Source organism: Sylvia atricapilla, chromosome 2 (genome assembly GCF_009819655.1).
Source record: "Sylvia atricapilla isolate bSylAtr1 chromosome 2, bSylAtr1.pri, whole genome shotgun sequence".
NCBI classification, from domain to species: domain Eukaryota; kingdom Metazoa; phylum Chordata; class Aves; order Passeriformes; family Sylviidae; genus Sylvia; species Sylvia atricapilla.
Window position 1 is genome coordinate 33,919,647 of NC_089141.1, and position 22,868 is coordinate 33,942,514.

Here is a 22,868-nt window from a genome sequence, read left to right on the forward strand (position 1 = left end):
ACTTACTTACTCAGAAGTCAACACTGGACTGAAGTGTGCAATCATTTATTGCCTCTGTGAAAGGAGCACCACTTGTTTTCTTATATTGGCGTGAAACTGGGTTGTGGATAAATTGCTGTGATTACACTTTAGGACCCTGCTCTAACTGCATATTGATTGGTGCTCTGTCAAGTTAACTGGAAACCATGCAATGCTCACAACTTAAAAATAGAGAAATAAAGATAAATCACAGACATAGAGTAGAAATGGAATTGTTTACTTTTACTATGCCCAGCTGTGCCTTGACTCTTCAATGATGGGAAACTTTAGGATAGTGAAATTTTAGATTTTTCTTCTAAACAGATTTTGGCTCCATCAGTTGAAAACAGAAAAATTACACTTTTGAACTCCCAAAGGAATTCCACTACAAAGTTTGGCTGAATACTGATTTTTCTACCCTAGTCTGCTCTTCTGCTGGCACATTGCACTGCATAGAGCAGAGGAGACCGCAGCAGACTTCAATCAGTGATACCAAAATGTTAACTTTTTTTTTTTCCTTTTTTTTTTCTTGTAAAACAAAGACTTTTTAAGCACATTTTTTTGTTTGTTTTTAATTTCTTTTGCTAGAGGTTAATTAGTTCAGCTTTATGCAGAAGAGAGATTTCCTGAGAACCAGACAGTAATTATTTCTCCATCATCTTTACTAAAAGCCGCTTTGATTTTGATAGATTGGCTTTTCCCCTGCCTGCTAGACTTACATAGTATGTACAAGAAATGAAATTGGAATAAATGAGAGAACTTTTGAAGTAGCTGATATTTCAAATATTTCTTCTACATTTGTCCACTTGATGACAGAATAACAATGTGTTCTGTTTCTCATTGTTTTCCCATTAATGAATCTCTTTAGAGACACTTGAGTTTTGTCTTTAAGGATTTTCTTCTGCTCATGAGAGGTATTAACTGATTTTTATACATTTGGGTGTTCAAATAATATCCCCCTCCCTTTACAAATATCTTTTAACTGTCTATAATGGATCACTTTGCCTTTTATTTTGGTTGAGGTAGTAGAAGTTTTGTTGCAGTATTTTTTCCTCTGTGGTATGATTATTTATGAGATGGTGCATTGGTCTGCCACAAGTGTTTCTTTAGCCAGGTGTTAGTGAAGCAAAATTGTTTTGTAAGGTACTTCAAAATGCAGAAGAAATGAAAAACAGGAAAAGGAATTTACAGACACAGTAACTGAAAACTCTCATGTTTTAAAAAGGGTGCCATTGTCATTAATTACCCAGAGCTGCTAAAATTAATTCTGATGCTAAATGCCTAGGGACTGGTACTGGGGACAGTTAATGAAAGCATATGCAATTTGAAAATAAGTCACTTGTTCTCTTAATATCTTTGACTGAACTAGGAAAAATCAGTTTAAAATTAGGGAAATCCTTATTTTTAAAGAGACCTTAGAATGCAAAACTGCATAGTATTATTCAGCAGCGGAACCCAAAAGATAAGTGGAACCGTAAAAGTATAAGGGAATTTTTGTTCTGTGTCACGTACTAATATCGGTATCTAACTCCAAATTTGAAATGGTACAACTGCAAGCACACACTGGACAATAACTTGATGGAGACACATATGATATATTTGCAATCTGTCCTCATGTGACTACAATAAGGAATTATTTCAAATTCTTAAATTTATAAGTCCATGAAAGTTCATTTTTTAGGACACTGGTCTAGATTTTATGGAACTAAAATTGGTAGCAAATTTGTGCCCAGATGTTTCAATGGCTGAAGTGTTATAATTAAGGTATAGCTCCAACACAGTGTCTTTAAGGAAGACTTCTTGTGTCCTTAAGGAAGAAGGCTTCCTTTGTTTTCTCCAGAAGCAGCTGGCAGTGATAAGTAGGATAAACGTCTGTACTTGGCTCAGCCCATATAACTTTCTGCCCAAAACATCTCTTACTATTCAAAGTAAATAGTAAGAACCTGTTCTCCTTTTAGACTCCTCTGCTGAAACCCTATTAAAGACTCAATGATATAATTACTCTGCCTGAAAGGAGTTTGTGTGCTATCTGTAGACTTAATTAAAACTTGATTCTTCATAAGGGATAGTGCATGTGTGTCTGTGATGAATTCAAGTAGGGGCAAATATGCATTTTCTTTTATCTTGTCTCTTGCAATCTCAGATGATTATTTTGCTTGTAGCAACCCAAGTTCTTCATCCCTGGGAGAATGCAGGTGCCTTGCAACATGCTAAAAACACTGAAATGAAATAAGTGGTAGAATTGGTGAACTTCAGTATACAACTGTGAAGAAGCAAGTCATAATTTCTCCCAGAAGTAAAGGACAACCTGGATAACTGGATGCAGAACCAAAGATGTCTAAATTAGGTCAATTCTACCACTGGAATGTTTTATGTTGTTGCGATCCTTCTATTTTTAAAAAGCTTTTAAGAAAACCTCGACATCCCTATATAATTGTTTTCCTATGCAAAAGAGAATTCTGCCACACACAAATAACCTGCTAGTGATATATCACTCAAGTTATCTAATTTAAAATTTATATGAGTGACTTTAATATGTTAGTATGAAAGAAACTACAAAGTGAGAGAGAGTTGATGGACAAAACCTTTGCCAGTGACCTCCCAGTGCAGCCACCAGTGATGCTAATTCTGGCAACTGCTTCAGCAGCATACCTCGTTAGATTGGAAAATGGAGGGTGTGGTATCTGAATGAAACATTTCTAGTACATCAGTGATCTTTACCAAAATACAAAAATTATTCTGTATGAGATGTATCTTCTTTGCTCTACTACCATGACCTCATTGTGATTGTTAATTAGGGTAACTAGAGCCTGAAAAATGTAACTAGTGTCTGAAAAATGCCCTTTCAAGCACCTCTGAGCATATCTCTGCTGCAGCGGTGCATTCTATTCACAGAATGGAGAGAGGAAAATGACACCTCTTGAACTCTGATGTCTGCTTCCTGATGCAGAACATGCTTTAAGGTGTTTTCAGCATTACTTGGTCAACACAATTTTTCATTGTTTTCATTGCTAAAGGTATGAAATGGAAACTGGGAAAAATAGAAACCATTACCTTACCCGACACCTGAAGTCAAGTGTACAAACAGTGCACAAGAAAAGGAAACACAAAAACCACACACACAGAAACAAAAAACCAACCAACCAATAAAAAAAATTTACTCTGTCAGCTGTATCTCCAAAATCAAGAGTTGATTTGACTTCTATCTTCTGCAAAGAGCATGCAATTGGAGGAATTTTACATGTTTGTAAATGGAATGTTACATGCCTGGTAAATAATTACAGAAGTATTTTTGCACACATCAAAATAGGACTTATCAGCAGGAAAATTACTCCTGTGAGTTATTAAGCAGTTTCTTTTTCATTGTATTTAATCAAATAAAAAATGTACATATTATGCAAGAAATGCAAAAGAAATGGTTCTCTGATGCCTGCTTTGTGAAAGCTTCATAAAACATCTCATTCCATGGTTAATTTTATCATATATTTGTGAAAGATACTCACAGGTGATGCAGAATGTCATAACTTCCCTAATCAGAAATAGCCTTAAAAGACATCACATAATGTATCCATTACTTCTATTTTTGATGTCATTTTTCATCTTTAAAAATCCAAAGTAGCTTGTAATACTAGTATAAAGGGATTGCTAGGCCCTCATGTGGAAAATGTCCACACTAGGGTTGGAACACAAATATTATGTTGCACAAGGAATTTGAGGACATGAGCTGAACAAAACTGCCCAATATGAATTGCATGACATTATTTAGACTCAAAGTATGTAAGTGGGATTTGGTCAGTATCATGGGACTTCTGTCCCATGAGATGATGAGTTTTTTTCATCATTCACAAATGGTCAGGCCCCTGTATGTCTTTTTCCATCTGCTCTTCATCACAGTGACTCCTAGCACTGGTCTGATACTTACTGGGACACGGGAATGGTACCTGCTTTCTGTCCTGCAATGTCTGAGTTCTCTCTGGGAGATTCCCAGGCTATTCAGAGTGGCAGCTCTGCTGAGCTCACAAAATTGAACAAGGATAATTGGCCAGGACATTATGGCTGGAGACAGCAAAACACAGCCATCAAATGTAATTGCACTCTCTCTTAAGCAGCAGGTGTTCTTAACTGTTTGAGTTGGTCTTGCAGCTGACAGTCTTGCTGTGGAACTATTAGACTGACACAGTTTCCAGTCTTTTTGACTGTTTGGGCATCCTCTTTAACAGGAACCTTTTTCTCCTCTCTACTTGACTCAGATCGATTAGAGTCTGGAATGCAAACAGATTCTTCACTGTGAAGATATAAAAACAAAAGTTTTTCAAGTGTGTATATATGACCAGGTAAAACAGAGCTGAATACTGTACAATAAAATACAGTTGTCAGACAGTTACATGTACTTTTCCTCTCTTCAAAGTTCCATTATATATTGATTGCAGATTGCTTTTAAATGAATAATAAATATTTCTGAAGGCAATGCAATGTAAGAAAAAAAATACAGATGACACATAGACAAGAAACCATTCCAGTTGACAAAAAAATATACTTTGTGTACAACACTGAACAATCAATGTTTCTGACAGTATTTCAACTGCAGGTATGCCAGGTGTGTGCTATGTGGTGTGAGTGTTAATGGCCCTGTGTTTGTTTTTGAATTCTGTACCCAAGGGAAAAATGCAATGATAAAAATTTCCCAAGGGATGTAACACTTGGGAAAAGCGATGGCATAATTTGGTCACCCTGTGCTCTATGGTTACATTTATAAATATCCTACAGGGCTTGATAATGAATGAGCAGACCTTTTAATAAATGGTAAAATGGTTCTTACACTTAGTAGAACGTAACACAATAACACAATGCTTCTTAAGAGCATTGTTTTATGGAACATGTATAACCATCTTTGGCATGTATGTGCTTATTCATTTATTAAAGAACAATGTATGGAAAAATGAAATTTCTGTCCCATGGGGAAGTTCAACTTTTGGAAATCTGACTGGACTCGAAATGGGAAGAATTGATGAAATCTCCAAGTATTTCACAGAATTAAGTAGTTTGAAATGTTTCAATAGGAAAACATCCAGATGGCCATACTAAAGCAGTTAACCCCAGGAATACTGAAAAAAAATTAGTATTTGATATTTATTAAATTGTAACATTGGTGCTTAATGTCATGCAAAATATAATGATAAAAAATGAAAATAAATATAGGAATAAAATTAAATGGATAAGGTTATAAAAAAGATACTTTAAACTGTATTTAAAACTACTTTGAAACCTTTCCTTAAAGATAATGTAATGCTCAGCACTTTTCCATAAGATATTTTGATTGAGAAGAACGAGCATTTTCATATTGAATATGTTTTCATCCATCAGTTTTTCTCTGCCCTTTTAAAAAGTTCTTTTGGTTAGACTTAATGTAACCCCAAAATGTAACAAACTTACGCTTACTCCAGATATGAATGCTGCTCCTTTTCATCTGCCTGACTGGCTTAATGAGTCAGGTGTAAGATTTCTCCTCCCCAAAGCACCATATTACAACAACATCACACAGGACATGTGGTTGAGATCACTGGAATGAACATGGTGCAGGGTTTCTTTGGCAGTCAGATGGAACACAAAATCAGCAGTGGCAACATGTTTTCTCATTTTATGGTTTGGTTTTTTTTTTTTTTTTTCTAAACATACTTTATGGGATACACAGGAATTACAGACAGAGGATCTAGCCTGGAATTATCCAGGGCTGCTCCTTCTGTTCACAGACATATCACACTGACCTAAGGCCACTTGCTCTTTGCTTACCTGGTCATTGTAGCTCGCCCACCATTCCCCATACTCCCTTTTGGGGTGAAACACTCTATTTCCGACTTGTGCGGGGGGGCCAGTCTCCTGCCTTTGTACCTAATAAATCACGACAACAACAGGAGCAAACAGAGAGAAGTGATTGTGTGCTCAGCTTTCTTTGACAGCTGCTGTGCAAAGGGCCATGCACATGGATGCTACTGTGGAGGTGCTGCAAAGCAGCTGTGGGAGTGGTGGAAAATCTGCATAAGACCCCAGACCAGTGCTAAAGCAAAGAGGGTTATGCAGGACAAGTGCTCATCATTTTCTTTATACATATCTATATCTGTACCTCTGCATAGGAGGAGCCAAATAGTTTTACAGAATAAATAACATGCTAACACTTTAATGTTTTTTGGAGTTAGAACAAAACAGTTAGAAATAGTTTAAGGGAAGTAACACTTAAATTAAGAGTCAGTGGGAAATCAGCTGGTGGCCATGTTCTCAATCCTAACTTATTTCACTGATCCTACATCTCTGTAATATGTGTGTGGCTTGTTCCACTTTTCAAAGCAAGCACCGGTATAATGGACTGGTTGGGTAAAATTTGTGTGGGCTCACGGTTCATTTTATGAATGGGACTTCCTCTCTCCACTGGCAACAAATAGAAGTTAGAAGACTTAATGAGATCTAGACATAAAATCAAGTGAAATCAACCCCAAACTTTAAGCCCAGTGCAGTGCTATGTGTGTTTTATGTACAAGACCTTGCACTTTGATGACAAAAATTACTTGGATAAACAGTTTATTACTTGATCATCTAATAAATGGATGGGATACAAGATAAGACCTGGTCATTGTTTACTCACTGAACACTCAGTTGTGATGTCAGTAATATAGAGGTCTCATACTGTCTCTCCTCCCATCAGTGGACTTCACCCTAATCTCACAAATTCTTGTGCTAGGTGTTGAATTACCTATTTAAGTCCTTTAAGAAAAGTTTGGGCAAAATACCTGCACGTGTCTTCTCAAAGAGATCGTGATATCCCACCCTCAAATCCTATGACCTCTGCTGTGGGCTTTTAACACACTTCTGTGGGGAAGATTGTGCATTTAACACTGTTAAAATCACAGAATATTGGACTTTTTTTGTTTCTTATTCATTACTATGATCTAGATAACAGAAGTACCTCGAAGAGAATTATCCTGTAAAAGAGAAAGAACCTGAGTACAGAGAAAGTGAACTGAATATTGGATGTAGTTGTAGTAGACCCTCAGATGCAGTGGATTGCATAAATCACTGATGAAGAAGTTTGGTGGATCTGAGAGTGAACTAGAGGCAGCAAAATGAGGTGTATAAGTGCAAAGTCCTTTGGTTTACAAATTATAACCTTACTGAAAGGAGGAACAACAGCAATTTTGCAGACTGGCTACCAAGGTTTTAAGACAATCCAGAGCACTCCCAGATAGGCACGAAACTCGCACGGGACACATACGTACTAAATGGAAGTCAACTCCTAGAGCAGAGGAAAAAGTGAATTGGCTTAGAGAGCAGACAAATTTACTGAAAAATACAAATGAAGTCAAACTGGATTGTACAAAATTATTGGGATAGCCAGAGAAAAAGAGGAGAGAGAAAAGAATGTGTAGAAACTTCACAGGAAAGAAAAGGAAATAAACTTGGAGTAAAGGAGTTAGACATCAAAGAAAGTAGAATTTAGGAGGAGCAGGATGGAAACACAGTTATGTTTAGATTAAATAACCAAAAGAGATATTTTGTTCTAAATAACCACTAGACTAAATAACGGAAAGAAAGGCAGAGAGAAAAAATCAAAACTAGGAAAACTGGGATACTCTAAACGCTCACAATAAGCAGGATTCTGGAAAGTAGCCAACAAAAGGAAACAGGAGGTAAATGTCCTTGTTAACTCCACCCTGAAGGATCCCAGGTTAGGATGGATGTGACCCAGGTGAATTAACCCCCACAACTGTCCATTTCACATTAGCATAAATTTCACTACCACAAAAATCAGTAGAGACACTGCTATGAATCTCTCAAGTTTATCCATCCACTCACGAGAAAATTGCACCTTCAGAAACAACATGTTGTCTCATAAAACGCCAAAGTCTTGAGCCATATTAACTGCTACACTGCTGTTCATTCAGTGCCAAATGTCCATGTAATTATGAAAACAGTGACCAAACTCTGATCAATCATGCTGGTGTGGAAAGTGCATCTAACTGTTGAAAGGAAGCTGCAAAATTCTTTGAGTGACTATTCTGGAAAGACACACCAAAGGTTCTGTGTAAAATGTTTTCAGCTCTCAGAGCAGACACAGGAAATTACTTCGGCTCAGAACATCTTGCATTAGTAAAATGTCCTCTTCCAGGTTGTTAAAACCAAGGATAACTTTAAAAGACCCAATCTGTTGAGAAGGAAAACCCTCAAGCATTTCTTTGCAGTTGACATAAGAAATACTAATGTGAAAAGTGATTAGGTATTTTGGAGGAGGTATAAAACACTTCAGTGTGAGCAGTATTCACAAGAACAAATTTATTTTTTCCTTTTCTCCAACTCCAAGACTATTTATTGATTAGAAAAGACAGAGAGGACTTTGATTCTGTGCAGAAAGGCAGCTGTTAAATTCTGTTAAAGGATTTAAAATATTTTGGGTCACCTTTAAGAGTTTTTCTCACATCTTTTGGTGGGGAATTGTGATCTGTGTAATTTTTTTTTGACAAGAGCAAGTTTTTTATGGAAAATACTTACTGATAAAAGCTATTATGTTTTGTAAGTGTTGACCAGTGACAGGAAATTTGGGAAATAATTTCTGGTAACTTAGTTACTGCAGAACTTATCCATTTTCCAAATGCTTGGTCACATCACTCTATCTTACACAGCAGTGCTCTGCTCACTCCAGAGAGCCTCACTAGAGAGAGAAACTCCTGGGCTGAGACACCATGACTCTACTGCCTTGGTTTTTAGTGAAGTCAATGTACATGTAATACATGGTAGGAAACACCAGTGAGACTGCTCAGGTTTGAAGGACTTCTAGACCTTTCTCTGTCCTTCTCCACTTTCCAACAAAAGTCCTCTTGTAGACCAATATTAATGGATACTATGAGAAACAAAGGAGGAAAATATGGGTATCATCATCCTGAATGAGATCAGTAGTGACTCACTAAAATCTGTAGAAATCAGCATTTATGTATATGTAGATGTAGGTCCCTACATCACTTTTGGTTTTTTTCCTGTGCTGACAAGTCTCTACATATGGGCTTTTTTAGATTATGCCTTCACTGTAGATCCAGGTGCTGGTATCCAGGTGGTCTTGACTTCATGTTAGGATGAGACACATCTTTGTTCATGGTACCTTATATCTCTTTTTTTTTTTCCCAGCTTCCGTGTAGAAGGTGTTGGATATCTTGATCAGCAGTGCATTTCGTATGGCTGTATATCCCCTGTCTGAAAGGCCAGACCTAGAAGTTGTGCCATAGCCTACATTTGGGAATAGTTTGGTCAAAGACATTGTTGAATGCTTGAAAAATAATCTATGGATAGAATGTGGATGGTAAGGCACAGGTTCTGTTAAAATGTCCACACTACACATTTTGAGAGATTTCTCAAAAGACAAGAGCTTGCAATAGCAAAAAGTAGTTTTTCCAAACAATCTGTTCTCTGAGAAAAAAAAAATAAAGAGCAATTATAACCTGGTTTTTACTCTTCGACATAAGGGCTTTTCTTTTTTTTTTTTTTTCAGTAGAAAACTTTAACTAACTGAAGATATCATAGGGTATCTTTAGGTTTTTAAAATGCAAATCAAAAGTAATTTATTGTGTTGAAGATGGAGAGCTGTCATAAATTCCTATTTCAAATGCAATCTTATACTGCCATGTAGAAGTGTTATTAATTATTACACACCCAATGTGGGCTTGACACTGCTAACTTACATACAAGCAATATATTTCACCTGCAATATTCCTTGGTCTTGATATTAAGAAATGATGAAGTACTTATAGCAGCAGAGTTAAAGCCAGCCTTTAAATTAGGTAAGACAATATATGTTTAAAGATTTCTGCATAAATGCTAAAGAATGGAATATGAGAAATATTTAGTAGGGGCTGCTTTGAAGTACAAACATACTGTGTTCTTGAAAATTGATTCTGTGAGATTTTTCATGCTATCTTGAAATTGCAGCATATTGCACTGAATATTTTGAAAGAGTCTCTGTTTATTGTATTAAATTTTTCCATTGATGTAATGGCTAAAATCAATTCTATATTATTAAGCATGACCCTTTTTTCATTTTTATAAAAATCAACATATAAACATTACTTGCTTATTAGCACAAATTCAGCAAGTAAAATTGCTTTAGAGCCAAACTTACAATTTTTTTTTCAAGTGCAGCATAATATTTTACTTTTTCAAAAAGCTTATTCTAATTAAACAATCATATGTAATTGCAACGGAGGAATTAAAATGACATTTTTGTTGGAATGACATACAAAGCATTATCCTGGCTCAAGTAAAGATTAGACTGGTAGCAAAATATTACCAGTCTGTTTGATTCCCTTGTTCCAGAAAGGTTTTTCCTGAAATGTCAGACAAAACATTGTACAGGATTTTCATACAGTAGAGTCTTACCTCTCTAAATATTTATAAGTTACCTACATAAATATATAATGCTATAGTCAAAATGATAGCAGATTTAAATAGCTATGTATTATAAACATATATAATGTTTATATTTTAGTAGTCATCTGCCTCAAATTTCAGTAACAGTCATGAAAACGTGTCTGTGACCAAACACAGCTCTCAGCCTGAATTGCTGTGTCTTCTACCAGTCCACATTCAGGATACAAGTACAAATACCATTCATTATAATTCATACAGGTGTTCCCACAGTGGCTGACTTGATGGACCTTGGTAGGATGAGGGTGCATGTCCTAGTCTTCTGTTTATCAGATTACAGTGCATCAAATTAATTACAACATCAGATTTATCAAAGTTTGTTGTAGAAACAAGCAGAAGCTCCTGTGGTGGAGAAACCTGGTAGACAGGACCTACATTCTGCATGCTAATGAACATGAGACCATCTGCATTGGCTTCTCGTTGCTCTCCAGCATATGGGATAAGGACAGTAGTGATAGAGTATATGGTGGCATTTATTTGTCATCAGAGTTTTGGGAGACAGGTTTGAAGATGAGAAAAAAAAAAAAGTGAAAGGGATAAAGATTGCTATTAAAATTTAGAAATTCTTCTTTCCCTAAATAAATATGGAATGTTGGGTCCCATCTTCACTGTGCCTTCCTTTTCTTTTTTATAGTACAGTAGCAAGACTTCATTTTGTAACCTAAAACCTGTGTGGGTAACAGTAGGCAGGGAGCTGTTCACAATATATTTAATTTGCAGTCTTTAGTGATGATATTTGTTTCAAAATGATGGTAACAATGTCTTAATAATATAAATAATGCCAAATATTATGCTTGAAGACATATGCTCAGTTAATGCAGCCAAAAAAATTGTATCAATCAATCAACCAATCAATTAAACAATCAATATTTAATTAAATTGGAGGGGAAAATTCAAAACAACAATACTAGAACTGTACAAAAAAACATTGTAATAAGGTCATTCAAGAGTATAAATTCATTATACAGATGGAATGTTTTAGCTACAGTTTATCAAAAGCTCTCAGTAATACCTTTCACTGAGTTTTATAAAATATTCTTCAGTCATTTCAGAGTATTTGAGGTTTAATTAATCACAGTATCAAGATTGTCCAAAAAGACATCGAGACTAAATTATTAAGGGAAAAGTGAAGGGCTCAAATCATTCAGTAATCTCTCAATCTAAATTTTTGTAGCATATTAGATTAAAATAGCTCCAAATGATATATTTGGGAATGGATTCATTAATAAATGGAGACTAATCCATCAAAAGGACAATGTCTTTCTCTGAAGAGTCGATTTTTTTTATCCTGCATGTATCAAAATTAAATTTTAGCAAGGCTATGAAGAAAACAAATATCTTGTATTACTATGCCTATTTATTTTTTTAAATAAGAACAATACTCATCGTGCCAAGCCTTCACCTCATGTAAATTGTTATCTGCTCTAATTACATTAAGTCATGTAAGAAGCTTACCCCTCACATTTTTACCATCAACTTGTAATACAGAGGCATCTAACCACTTTTGTGCAGTTTGTAGTCAAGGGTCCCATTAAAGACCATCTGGAGAAATCAACTTTTTTTTGGTACGCAATGATGATTTTTCTGTGGCATCTTTTTCCCTACAGTAACATGTGGTCCTGTTTTGTGCAGTTTGTCCACCTTTCAGTTTCCACAAGGACTTATTGCACTGAGGTGGGCAACGGCTAAAAGCTGGTCACAGTTACAGTTCAAAGGTGGTGCCAGTCATTTCTAGAATGTAATTTCTTAAGCATTAGTTCTCCCAGTTCACATTCGTTGATAATCTCCCAATTAATTCTCTGTACACACGAAAGCTGGTTAGAAACACTAAAAATCACCTCTAAATTATTTTTTTTTAGTATATCAAACTTCAGGATTTCAGATAATGTTTCCCACATTTTTTTTTCATGCTGAAATAAAACTGGAATTTGAAAGATCTTTTAGCGTAAAGCTTTTTATAACAGCCTGATAGGGTATAAGACAGGTGGGCTGGAATCTCTCCGCTGCCACTGCCTGACATTAAAAATCATTTTACTTTTCACCAGGCTAGAAAGCAACTCTTTTTTTTTTTCTTTTTTTTTTTTTTTTCCCAATCAGTTTTGTTTTATACAAGACAGAATGGCTCCAGTAGGAAAGCAGCACATGCTGTCACATATCCCAAGCTGCTGATATTACTCCATACAACAGGTTATGCACCAGTCTTGAGCTCAGTTCTTGTGGGGTTACAACATCTTTTATATTCAATTTCATGTTTTCCATGTTTAAATCAGTTCAACTACCTGCAGAAGCTGCAGACTCGATGGCTTTTATGAAATCTGTGACTGTTAGTCTAGAGTTTGGTAAAGAAGTGTTTTGCCTTGTTTTGCCAGGCAATAGACCTGATGGAGTGTTAGTCTTAGTCTTTTGTATGACAAGTCAATCACCAGCAGTATCTCAGTCCTTGGTTATGAAAATTTTGAGTATGAACCTATAGACTCTGTCCTGGAGAAATCTGGTTAGTAAAAAGATTTTAAAAATTAGTTTGAAAGTAAAGTGTAATGTTCTTTAATCATGCTTCAAAATGTGTCAGAGAAATTGTTCAAGCTGCACATATATAAAGACAAAACTGGCACTTGCACTATAAAAATGTGTCTCAACAGGATATGCTGTGGCAGAAACTCAGGATCAGTATCTTTCTCAATGGGTCTGCACATGAGGAAAGAGAACCAGCTTCAGCTTTCCACAAAAATCTTTCAATTTTTCTTTTACTTAATCTTCTTTACAGGACTAAAATCTCTGTGTCAAAAACCAGACCTGTTTCATATCTCAGGCAAGTTGCTGAGGCACAGGGAATTTGAATCTTTCCCATTTACATTTGCAATCCTCATGCTGATAATGTACACACATAGTCTAAAAATTTTTGATCACAGTTTGATGGCCATGACTTCAAATCTATCTACTTATACATGTATGTGGCTTTCAACCAGTGAAAGGTTGATATCTGGACAACAGGAATTGCATGGGCTGCATCTTGGGGATCTTGGCATGGTGTGTGTAACAGTAGCAGAAGATTATTCTGATGGGGATTCTCACTTGTCTGCAAAATCAAGATCTTCCTTTCTTCATAATGCAACATAGCAGTAGTGAAACCTTGAAGAAGTTTTCACATTTTCAATTCACTTTCTGTACTTTATATGGATTTCAATAATATTCAACATTAGAAGTAGTGTTTTAAAAATTTCCTGTGGGAAAAAAGGTGAACTTTTTCAGAAACTTCAATTCAAACTTCTAAAAAAGCTCATCCCAAGATTTCAGTGCTGAAATATGGCATGTAGATGCATGATATAATACTTATACTGGAATATTTCTAGCAATGAATGGCAGCTTCTAGGCTGATCCAAGCACTCTTTCTTATTTTCTGGTCCAAAATAACTCCTGTTTGAATTGCAATGAAATACCTATAGTCAGTCATAAGCAGGAAAAAAAAAAAATAGAGAAGGGAGAAAACCAGCTGTTCCTTCCAGAAACAGAGCATGTGGTGTGATGGTAGACAACTGTTTCCAAAATATTTCATTATGGCACAGTTTGGGACTGCCTGATGTCTAATTATACACTAACTATAGACACTGGTGGTCCAGGACTGAATCCAGTTCAGCAGAAAAGAATCTGCCTTAGCATGTTTTCTTCACAGGAGAAATGGAATGGCAATTAACAGCGTGTGACCCCAGGCACCTGATGGCTTTTTCTGACGTAACAGTGTAGTGCTTGAGAGGGAGAAACCTTATTCTGAGGTGGATGTGTGAGCATCTTTCTTTAAGTTTAGTAAGATAAAACAAAATTATAGTGATTTATATAATAAAAATCCTCTTCCTGATGGAGGAAGGGACTTTGGCTCACTAGGACAAGGGATCTCCAGTCCTGGATGACAGGTGTCAGTACTATCACTTCTGCAGATGCATACAGAGCCATGCTCAGTTCTTTAATCACACAGTGTAGGACAAACTCCTAAAGTGGACAAGAAAATACATTAAAGAACAGATGAGTAATCTGTTTAGTTTGACAGCCATAGCTTATGTTTAAATATTTAGAAAATATTTCATCACATAGTAAATCCAAGTAGAATAAAGTATCGCTTCCATACCAAGTTACTAAGTTTTAGTCTCAAAACGATTTCTGAGGGAAGTGTCTATGATAAGGTGCAGAAATTTATGTGCATAATTCTTCTGTTGTCTAGTATTGTGTTGTTCACAGCTGTATGGAGTAATTAGGCACAAAATACTGTCAGTGTGTCTTGAATATACCTAACGTTATCTGCCTTAGCTGGTGATGATTCTTTCCTTTAGAATGATCATAGCTACCTGCCTGGGTTCCAGATTGAAAGTGCTGCTAAACCTTCTGGCTTAGTTACTCATTAAGAAAATGATAATCTGTCTTGTTTTGTTTCAGGAGGGTACTTTTGGCTTATTCTGGCTTATAGATTTCTGTCTTTTGAGAAAAATACTGGTAGAATTTTAAAGAATTAGATAGCATATATATATATATGAAAGTATTTAGGGAGGTTTTTAATACTTTGCTAGTTGCTCAGAACAGTTCATTACTTGCCTTAAAAGCAAGAAATCTCACTGTTCTTCAGGTATTTGAGTCTTCAGGGGAGATGAGTGTGAAGCTTGGAAAATGGAGCTTGTGCACTTTGGCCCATTTAAAGACACCTTCCAGAAGACACAAACAACTAGTGGTTAATTCTTAGTGCGAAATCCAGGGCAATGATATTAGAAAGCTAAGAGGAGCTTTAAAACACCTGCACTTTCTCCAGGTCAGGATAACATGACTGAGACCTTTTGATGCACAGTCCTGACTAGAAATATTTTAATGGAAATATCATTATAGCTGCTCTTGCAGCAGAAATATACAGTCTTTATCTTATGTGGAATAGCGAGTTATTTGAGAGTGAAGAGAGGATAAATTAGCCCTATATTTTCTACCCCCGATAAAAGGGTATGTATAATATGTGATAATAATTCCTGGTACTTCAAGGTAAGATTTACTCAGTGTATTTATGTCCTTCCTATGTCTCTGTGAAATAAGCAGGTAAAATGACTGGAATTGGAAATGGTTTTCATTTCACTGGGTAATAATAGTTATACTCTCTCCTTCTACATATTTCAGTATGTAAAAATTCATTCTAGCACACAACCACAGCTTGCCTGAGTTTTCTTAATTGAAAAACATCCCATGCAAAAAGTCATTTAGGACTGTAACAGATGCATTGCTTTATTTAGGCAGAAGCAGTCTTGTTATCTGTCATTTTCTGGCTGATGTGAAAGCTCTGAATGGTGCATTGGCATTATCTGTTTGACAAGGATTTGATGCAGTACTACACTGTGATATAAATTAGTGTCAAGAACCAAAATGCAAATGATAGAGGCCCCTCTATGCACTGGTGATTTAAACAGCACGTTTCTTTAAAATTTAACAGTGATTCACTCTCTTTTAAATAGAATCTCTCAGAGCTATTTAAATGATGCCATGAGGTTCTCGTGCATATTTCCTTTGATACTGGATACTTTGGTGTTTACTTGAATAACTATCCAAACAATCTTTAGAGCATTGTACTGAGCACTGTACTGTACCTTGAAATCTATTGTTTTGTGTAACCAGATTTTTTTCAAAGAAATGTTTGATTATCAAGTAAAATGATGGAACTCTGCTCATTCTCTACATGAAATGGAATTGAAGCTGACAGTGGTTTTCTGTTCTTTCTTGGAGATTATACCAGACCTAAGTGAAGTCCTGAGCAGCATTTTAAATGTACTCGTCACCTTTTAGGACTGTCTTTCATGTAATCAAATTGACATTGATTAGACAGAATTTCCCAGGATTAATGAAATGATGTTGCTCTTGGATGTCTAGACTCTTCAGGTACACACTGACTGAGCTCTACTAAGCTCAGGAGCACCATCACAGTTTAATCGGCTGGGGATTCAGAAACATATATCAGGAGGATCTTCTTTGTTACAGTTTTGTGAGTTGATGAACACTGCTGATGACATGTAAGTTTTTCTCCAAGTTTCAAATGCAAAGTTCAACTTCTTTATATCCAGACAAATATATCAATGTATCAACTTCCTGCTGCCATTTTCATCTCTACACACACATACTGGGCACCTCAAAGCTCTTTTGGATTGAAGGCATTCCCAAGACAGTGCTATTGAAAAAGAAGTCTTTGTTGATGATGATCTATTACATTCTGCTAATATGTCCCTACTGCAATATTTATCTACGCACTGAGGCATACAAAGAAATTAAAAGAGAGACCTCATAATGAAGAAAATGCATCTTGTCATTTAGAATATTTAAAAATGGGGCATGCTTTTTTATTTTCAGAACAAAACAAAGATTTTAGAGTAGCATACCTCCAAACTAGACCTGAACGGACGACAAAAAAATTCCTTCGCAAGCCCGAGATCTTTCTGTCATCTATAACATCATCTTGCTGAGTAAAAGGGTTGAAGGTGCAAATGAGTTCTGCAGCAAAAGTGAGGGATAATAATAATGATCTCAAAGAAGAATGCCTTCCAGTAAAGACATATTTTGAAGAATGACTCTTTTAACAGTCCTGAAAGTTGCTATAGGGGTTCTAATTCAAATACCTCAAGTCATTTATACATAGAGACAGAAATTGCAGAAAAGGATATTTCAGGTAACCATTACTTAATCTGAAAAATGATTTATCATTTGAAAATATCATCCTACTCTGCACCTGGAAAGAAACTTGGAAAAAGCCCCATCATTAACTGATAATAAGTATAAAATACCTGGTAATAGACTGGCCATTTTTGTATCACTTCAAAGTCTCTGAAAGAGAATCATTAGTAATATTCTGACAACAACAACAAAAAAAATCACTTTGGCATAATATATTCTGCAGGTATTACTAATAAAGTCCTCCCTCAAGTCTAAATTGTGGTTCACACATAAATGGAAGTACAAATTGTGCATGTTCCATGCCAATTGCAGTTATGAACAATGTCATGTCTGGAAATATTCATATTATCAATCCTAAAATCCATGTGTGTTTCAGTGAGGAGAAAAATCTAGTTGCATGTCACTCCCAGGCTAGACATACATAGCTGAGGAATGACGAAATAGCTTCTTTTCAGTTTCATATTGACAGAATTTTTGCTTATGCCAGCAATTAAATAACCTAAATTGTCCTCACAGCTCCTATACCAAAAGTGAAAGGATCAAAGGATGAAAACCAACCACTGGGCAAGGCGCACACCTACAGATTCTGTCTATGGAGCAGTTTCCACTGCTCCAGAGCTCTCCTTTCTCTTCTGTGTTTTACTGAGGTAATTTTTATACATTGAACATACAAGTTGTCTTCATGATTGCTGAATTCAAATAATACTTTAGGAAGAAACAAAAAAATATCTCATTATGGAGTATCTTCAGTGGCAGGAAGCGTAGACAGAGAAGGGCCTGTGGGCAGCTGAATTTGTTGGAGTTAGGAGGATGTTTACAGAAAAAGGTAAGGAAGAAAAGACAGGTGTGGACAAAAAGAAAGAAATTAGGAAGAGGTTGTATAAGAAAGGAAAATCAAGGGAACAGGAGATGAAAGGTGCAACATGAGTAATACAGAACAAATCTGCTGATGCCTTAAAGTGGCTGCTCACGACGACTCAGTGTTTAACACACCACCTTGATTATGGAGCTCTAGCAGCAACCCTGTTGTCTCACTGCTGTCACTAGAGGCAAAGTACAGACACTAAGAAGTTCATTCAAGGGAAAGAGATTGTAAATGGGCACATTCGGGATAAGGCAATGAGTTGTATTTCTTGTTCTCTTGGGTTTTTTTTCCTCCTAGAATCTTGTTTATCTCCCTAGATTCATGTACAATTATCACAGCCAGTACTTCCAACTTTGTTTTCCCGTTGCTTTATCCCCTGTTTTTGCACTGCATTTTGACTAAATCAAACCCAAAACTTGTGGAGGTGGTACAGAGGACTCGCCTGACCCCCAGTGCAGAGGCAAAGGAAGTCAGCACACTTCCCTTTGTCTTTCCATTATTAGTAACTCTCAGAAGACCAGAACTGCCTCCCCACACTCCCACATTAGAAAACTTTACCTAAGTGTTTCACCAGATGATCCCCTTCTTTTCCACAGGTTCACCAGGCTGCTGGAGCGGCTGGCAGCTGAGGATGATTTTCCATCCCCTACGTGCATGCGGACGACGGTCGAAGTGGTAAACGCGCTGCGCACGTTCCTCTCTGGCTTGGCGAGGATAATGTAGACCTTGGGCACAAACATACAGCCGAGGGCCACCGTGGCACTCAGGCTCACTGAGAAACACATAGTGATTATCTTGTAGTTGCTTCCAAAATATATTGGCACAAAAGCCAGCCAAATTATGCAAGTGGTGTACATGGTGAAGGCAATATATTTTGCTTCGTTGAAATTAGCTGGGACATTTCTTGTCTTAAATGCATAAAAGGTGCAGCTCAAAATTAGTAGCCCATTATATCCAAGGGGAGTCACAACACCCAAGTTGGTGGTGTTGCAAATCAGGTAGACCTCTCGGATGCTTGGGTAATCATGCATAATATCTGGTGGCTCCATTATAAAGAGGGCAACTATGATGCCTAATTGTATACATATCAAGATAAATGCAATAACCAGCTGAGCGCAGGCACTCATGAACCTAGGTTTCTTTGTACAAATTTTCTTCTTGCTTCCAGCCAGGATCCTTGCAATGCGGTTGGTTTTAGTTACTAGAGCAGAGTAGCTCATAGCTGGCGAGAGGCCAATGCCAATTCGCTGAAGGTAGCAGTAAATCTGTTGAGGTTTTGCAATCAGACAGAAAGTGCACAGGTAGCCCAAGCAGATGCCGGCCAGAATGATGTAGCAGAGTTCTCGGCTGGATGATTTGACCACTGGAGTATCACGGTACATTATGAACACAATTGTAACAAACAGCGTGGCCAGCAGACCCAGGCATGCAAAAACGACAGCTGCAATTGGCTCAGGATCGCCCCATCTGAGATACTGGACTGGGATGAGGTCACAACCTACAGAAAAAATAAAAAAAACAGGTAAACTGAAGTATGTGGATGTGAGATTCTTTAATGATAATTAGACATTTTCCTGGAATTTTCTCTTTTTTGTCTTTCAGGGAGCTGACATTGTATTGAGCGCAGGCTCAGATTGTGTTAAAATAATGCCAAATAATGGCACAATAAGTACATTTCAATGATAGCTTATTTCAATAATATATCTTATCTGGAATACAACATGATGACCAAGCTGATTAGGATAAGTCACCTCTCACAGTGGAAATTTGCATATGAAATTCTGTGAAATACAGGAATTTATGAATTAATTTCCTCAGCAAATTACACTACCCCAGTACAAAGTCCTTCAGAGTTCTCTGCATACTATTTCCACTTAAAGTGAAATTTTGGTACTTTGATTGATGATTCGTATTTTCTTAATGGTTGTGGAGAGAAATCTCGCAGACTCTAACTCAAAAAAAGAGTGTTTCTGATATGCACCAACTTTTTTCTAACAAAATTTTTCTAGATCTGGACTTGTACGTAATAGGCAATTTCGAATAGTACACTGTACTTACTGGGGTTTTTTTTTGCCATTCAGTCTTCTGAAATTTCTAAAAAATTAAAACCTAATCTTGTGAAATAAAACTGAAGGTAATAAAATGCAACAAAGCTAAATTAGTAGTGCAAGCCATCTAAGGACACTTGTTTTTCAGTTTTGCATAGGTTTCAGTAAATCATTCTATGCGGTTGTGTCACAGGAAGTTAAAAAGTCTTTTAATTCTACAGATCAAGAGACAGGAGTAGAAGCTGTCAGAAAGCTTGTTGCTGGCATTCCTTCTTCTCCCCTCCTTTGTGTTTGCACTGTCAAGCCTGGATAGGTATTTCTACTTTCTGGCCAGTCTGTGATCTCTTCCAAGATTTCTGGGTAGACTTAGTACCTGACTACAGCCATAGTGACTAGGCACATGATGGCATCTATCCTCGCATTTTGTTTCCAAAAACTGAATCTCCTGTTCAGGTCCTTGGACCTTGCTTCTTTTCATGACTTTCACTCAAGATGCAGATGGGTTCTGTGCCCTGTGGCACCAGACTATACAATACCATTGCCTACAAACAAAATATTTGTTCTCAGGTGATATCCAGGCACTTCCTGGGAAGCAGGGCTTCAGTAAGTGTAGCAGTTGCTCCAGAAGAAAAATATAATAAAAAGGGGCACATAACCACACCTTTTTCTTAGGCTTTATTGCTGACCAGTCATCATGCGGTACAGGATATCGCTTTGGTCAGTTTGGGTCAGCTGTCCTGGCTGTGTCCCCTCACAAGATCTTGCTCATACCTGGCATACTGGTGAGGGAGGAATGTTGGACAGACAGCCTTGATAAATGACTGCTCTATTATCAATGTGTCCCTAGCTACCAATGCAAAGTACAGCACTGTGAGAGCTGCTGTGGGGAAAATGAACTCCATCTCAGCTGGACCCACCTAAGACAGTAATAAAAATGGGGAGGACCTTGATGTTCTGGAGTATAACTTTTTGAAAACAGTGGACATGCTGGCACTGCCAGCCAGAGCAGGACAGCAGGGAACAGATGATGGAGAAAATACAACTAAAAGCCTTTATTTCTCCTTTACTTGCAATGTGCTTGACTAGACTTGATTGCAAAAATCTAAATTACTTCAAATTTGTATTTGTGTAATCATGTTGCTGTCTTCTGCTTAGGTCATGCAGGAGAGTTTCATCCTAACCTGTGGCTCGTGACAAGGCACTTCATGCTGTGAAGATGGAGCGCCAGGTGCTCACATCTGCAGTGAAGGTAATTAGGACTGTCTGCTGGACAAGAAATTTCTGCCAAGAAATTTCAATTAGGTAGGGAACCTGGGTTCTCAATGATTTGATGAGCAGGAGTAAATGCAAATATCAGGATTAAAATTTCTACATGTGAGATTTATCGTATGCCTTGTCCTGTATTTTAAGTGGAGCTTAGAGTTTTCCAAATCTGCCACTAACATTCTTGGTAGTTAAAATAATTTTATGAAACAGTATGGGTAGATATTAGGCCTAAATCCTTTCTTCTCCAAGTATTTTTTTCATTCTTATCTCTACAAAAATAATATTTTTGAAGATATTATCCCTTCAATCAGATGGCAAAATACAAGGCAAATATTTCTGTGTTCTTGAAGAGAATGGAAAAATAATTCGTATTGGGGTCAATGAGTCTTTGACATTAGTGCAATTAAAGTATACAAATTTTCAGTCACTTTAATGTAAGAGAATTTGGCTCGTTACTGAATGCAAACTAATTTTCTATCCCTACTTGCCTGCTTTAATGTGAAAAGCTTTCTCTTGCATTAATAAAATTATTACCACACCTATATTTAAGAAAGACATTGGATTTTTAATGAAACATTCTCACTGCATTAGTTGATGTGAGCTTTTTAACTTCTCCTGGGTTTTTTTTGGGTTTACTTATTCAGTATTCAGTGTGAGGGAGACACTGTATTTCTTTATGACTTTTTCAAGTTTTAAGTAGCACAGTAACCACATCATTAAAATCAACATTTTACACAAGTGAGAGTAGTGAAGAAGGGTGAAAACAAGAAGGAATCTTCTGTTGTGTGCAGATATCCCACTGTGGGTTCTTCCTCAGAAAGTTTTACAAGTAAATGACCTCTAAATATATTTCTGATTTTAGCAAGATTTAATTAATATTTTGCAGAAACAAATAGTTTCCAGCTTCTAACACTGCTACATATTCTTGACAGGAAATTTGAAGAGAAAAAATCTTTATCTGGCAGCTGGCCTTTGCATGCAGACAATGATATAGGGGCTAAATTTTGCCTCATTTCTAATGTTGTAGCAGAGGTGAATCATAACCAAGTTTTTCTCATTAGTTTCAGGCTATTTCATGCCTTCCTTGCTTTATTACTCTTTTTACGTTCTCTTGATGAAATACCTGAGAAAAGAGTTGAAAACTTATCCCATTTTTCCCATCACTGAGTATACTTTACAAGGAGATTGCTAAACTTTGCAATGATTTATTCCTCAATTAATATTTAAAGACAGGATCATCTTCATGAAACAATGATTGGTGAAGTTTTCATATAATAATTTGGCAGATAATAGTTTCTGACAATAGCACCTTTTAGAGGACAACTAGATCAAGTAAAAGAAAGATGGAAAGCAGCACTGTGAGTATTCATGTTACAATGATGACCAGAACTATACCAAGACAAAAGCTGAAAAATGGTAGCACAAAAAGAAGTAATTCCTGTCAACAGCCATGACAATACCCCATAGCCTACCTCTTACACTTTGTCAAGAACTCCAGGCATCTGGAATATTTTCTCTCCTAGCTG

The 22,868-nt window shown here is 36.6% G+C and overlaps 1 protein-coding gene across 3 annotated transcripts in view; it reads right to left on the reverse strand.

The window, feature by feature from the left end:
- The window catches only part of GRM5 (glutamate metabotropic receptor 5), a 501,144-nt gene that overhangs the window by 276,345 nt on the left and 201,931 nt on the right, over window positions 1–22,868 (reverse strand). For 2 of the 3 annotated variants that reach the window (XR_010746100.1, XM_066341299.1), the window contains exons 7-8: window positions 18,587–19,526; window positions 5,809–5,907 (exon numbers count right to left, since the gene is read on the reverse strand). Coding sequence is in view for 2 of the 3 variants with exons in the window: in XM_066341299.1 (XP_066197396.1) it covers window positions 5,809–5,907; window positions 18,587–19,526 (1,039 nt within the window). In the remaining variant the exon portion in view is untranslated. Of the gene's footprint in view, window positions 1–4,141; window positions 4,304–5,808; window positions 5,908–18,586; window positions 19,527–22,868 lie in introns of all 3 variants that reach the window. The other variant, XM_066341301.1, reaches the window with a different exon arrangement.